The sequence below is a fragment of the Corapipo altera genome, unplaced genomic scaffold, assembly GCF_003945725.1.
Source record: "Corapipo altera isolate COAL_440 unplaced genomic scaffold, ASM394572v1 59278, whole genome shotgun sequence".
NCBI classification, from domain to species: domain Eukaryota; kingdom Metazoa; phylum Chordata; class Aves; order Passeriformes; family Pipridae; genus Corapipo; species Corapipo altera.
The window spans coordinates 1-2,692 of record NW_020888664.1 but is presented as its reverse complement, the minus strand read 5'-3'; the positions used below and the strand labels follow the sequence as shown (position 1 = coordinate 2,692).

At 65.9% G+C, this 2,692-nt stretch overlaps 1 protein-coding gene across 1 annotated transcript; it reads right to left on the bottom strand.

Annotated features, from left to right (window-relative positions):
• Positions 1-433: 433 nt before the first annotated feature.
• On the bottom strand, positions 434-2,686 carry LOC113942029 (class II histocompatibility antigen, B-L beta chain-like). Its single transcript, XM_027633168.1, has 5 exons — positions 2,614-2,686; positions 1,830-2,099; positions 971-1,252; positions 568-674; positions 434-457 (listed from the first exon to the last, which is right to left on the bottom strand). The coding sequence occupies exons 2-5, from the start codon at positions 2,083-2,085 to the stop codon at positions 449-451; spliced, it is 654 nt and encodes a 217-aa protein (XP_027488969.1). The 5' UTR covers positions 2,086-2,099; positions 2,614-2,686; the 3' UTR covers positions 434-448.
• Positions 2,687-2,692: the final 6 nt, after the last annotated feature.

Here is a 2,692-nt window from a genome sequence, read left to right as displayed (position 1 = left end):
CTGAGTTAAGGCCAAAGTGAAGGGCCTTGCCCTTTGCCCAGGAGAAAGCAAAAAACTCCACATCCCCCAGAGCCTTCTGAGGGCTCCCAACCTGCAATGTGGGCTGGGCCAGTTCTTTTGTGGGTGTGAGTCACCCAAGACAAAGCCCCCTCCACCATTCAACATCTTTCTTTTCCAGTGGGGCAGGGCAAAGAAAAATTCCTGCTTGGTTTTTTAGAAGAAGTAAAGCTATGACAGGGATCCCCTCCCCCCTGCCCTCACTGCCCCCCAGTAACAGGGACTGGGGAGAACTGGGAAGCTTTACTGGGAACACTGGGAGCAGCCGGCTGGGGTCAGAATAAAAGCAGGGCCGGGGGGGACACACGACCCCCCAAACTCCAGGCAGGACTGGACTGGGGGGTCCCGGCTGGGCCCGAGGCCACGGGGAGGGGCTGCGGCCGCCGGCGGCTCAGGAGCTCTGTGGGGAGAGAAAAGGGGGTGAGAGCGGGGTGGGGGGACAGGGGGGGCACAGAGGCTGTGGGAGAGCAAGGGGGGGGACACGACCCCCATTTGGGGACCCCCCTTTACCTTCTCCCGCAGGTAGAAGCCGAGCCCCAGTACCAGGAAGACCAAGCCCAAGACGAAGCCCCCGACCCCCACCAGGATCTTGCTGCAGACGGTGTCCGGTGGCATCTCTGGGGGGAGCCGGGGGGGTCAGCACCCCCAAAACCTCCAGAGATCACCCAGGACCCCACAGAGCCCGTCCTAGTCTCTCCCAGCCCACCCAGCACCCCCTGAAACCTCCTGCCAGTCCCTTCCCAGCCCCTTTAGGGATCCCACCCAGCCCCTCCCAGATCCTTAAGGACCCTCCCACCCCCCTCCCATCACCCCCAGCACCCACCAAACTCCCTCCCAGTTGTCCCCAGTTGCCCCCTTTCCCCCCCGGCCCCCCTGCCAGTGTGCCCCCGGTGCTGGGGGGGCCGGGCCGTACCCCAGTGCCGGCTGAGGGGGTGCTCCAGGCTGACGTGCTCCACCTGGCAGCTGTAGGTGACCCCGCGCCGGGGGGGGATTTCCAGCAGCACCAGCACCTGGTAGCTCCAGTCCCCGGTGGGGACCACGTCGGTGGCCACCACGTGCTCCGGCAGCTCCTGCCCATCCTGGAACCACCTCACCTGCACCGGCGCAGGGTAGAAATCCATCACGGAGCAGAGCAGGCGGCCGGGGCCGGGCTGGGAGCTCGACGGCACCAGCGAGATGGACACGCTGGGGGGCACTGGGAGGGACAGGGGAGACACTGGGCTCAGCTGGGGGGCACTGGGAGGGAGGGCAGAGGGCTTGGAGGACATTGGTAGGGATTGAGATGGCAGTGGGAGGGACTGGGAATAGACTGGGGGAGAAGGGGAGGGGCTGGGGGGGCACTGGGGAGAGAGTTGGGAGATGTGGGAGTAAAGTGAAAAAGACTGGGAATGGATCGAGAGGGTCTGGGAATGGAGTGAGAGGGTCTGGGAATGACTGGTCTGGACTGGGAAGGAAGCGCTCGGGACTGGGAGGCTGAGTCCTGGGGAGGGAACTCTTTGGTTTGGGTCTGCCTGGCAACTGGAGCGTCATCAGAGAGACGCGCTGGGATTGGCTGAGGGGCGTGAGCTCGGTGGCCCCAGCGGGGTGGAGACGGGGGTGGGGGCACTGGGAGAGACTGGGGTGAACTGGGAGGCACTGGGAGGTGAGAAAAGGCCAAGGGACGGGCACAGGGAGGGCTGAGGGGTCTGAGGTGATTCCCACGGAGGGTTTGAGGGGCTCCAGGGTCATTCCCGGGGCAGGGGCTGAGGGGACCCGCTCTGCCCCACGCTCACCTCTCCTCTCCACGCTGAACGGGCTGAACAGCTTGTAGTTGCGCCGGCAGACCAGGTCCACCTCAGCCCGTCTGCGCTCCATCCTTTCCGGGTCACTGTTCCAGTACCTGGCCTGGATCTCCCCATACAGGGTGTCCCCTACATAGACCCCCACATCGCTGTCATAGTGAGCGAACTGCTCCCGGTTGTAGATGTTCCTCACCACAAGCCTCACCCGCTCGGTGCCATTGATGAAGTGACACTCGTACGTGGACATCTCCTGGAACACCCCTGTGTGTGCAGGACACGGGGCAGGGGGTGCCCCATCCCCCCCTCCATCATCCCCCAGCCCCCCACAGCAGGGTGGGAGCTCAGGGGGCCACCCAGGACCCCCCTTTCCCACCCCCCTCTGCCCCACGGACGCCCCAGCACCAGCTCCTGTGTAGGGGGGAACCCCCCCATCGGCCCCCCGGTCATGGACAGGGGGGTTGGGGACACCCCCAATGCGGATCCCACCCCCCCAGAGCCCCAGGGAACCGCTCCAGGGCTCAAGGGACACCCAGGGACCCCCAGGGCACCCCTCTGCCTGCTCTCCCACACCCCCTTGCCCCCCTCTCCCACCCTTTTCCCACCGTCCCCACAATCCCCAGACGCCCCCAACCTCACTTTGGGGCTCCCACCCCCCTCCCACTCAGGCCGGGCCTTCCAACCCCCCTCCCACTCACTTTTGGGGCTCCCAACCCCTCTTTTCTCCCCTCTTTCCTCCCCTTTCCCACTCCACCCCCATTCCCACCCCCCCGCTCACCCGACAGCTCCTCGCCCGCAGCCGGGGGGGGCTCCCAGCAGCACCAGGACCGCCAGCACGGCCCCAGCTCCCCGCACAC

Bases quoted from the DNA above. Each gene is read 5' to 3' on its own strand.
- LOC113942029 (XM_027633168.1), bottom strand. From the start codon at position 2,085: ATGTCCACGTACGAGTGTCACTTCATCAATGGCACCGAGCGGGTGAGG. The intron at 1,253-1,829 runs GTGAGCGTGGGG...TGTCCCTCCCAG, and splicing joins GTTCAGCGTGGAGAGGAGAG to TGCCCCCCAGCGTGTCCATC. The intron at 675-970 runs GTACGGCCCGGC...GGCTCCCCCCAG, and splicing joins CCCCCTCAGCCGGCACTGGG to AGATGCCACCGGACACCGTC.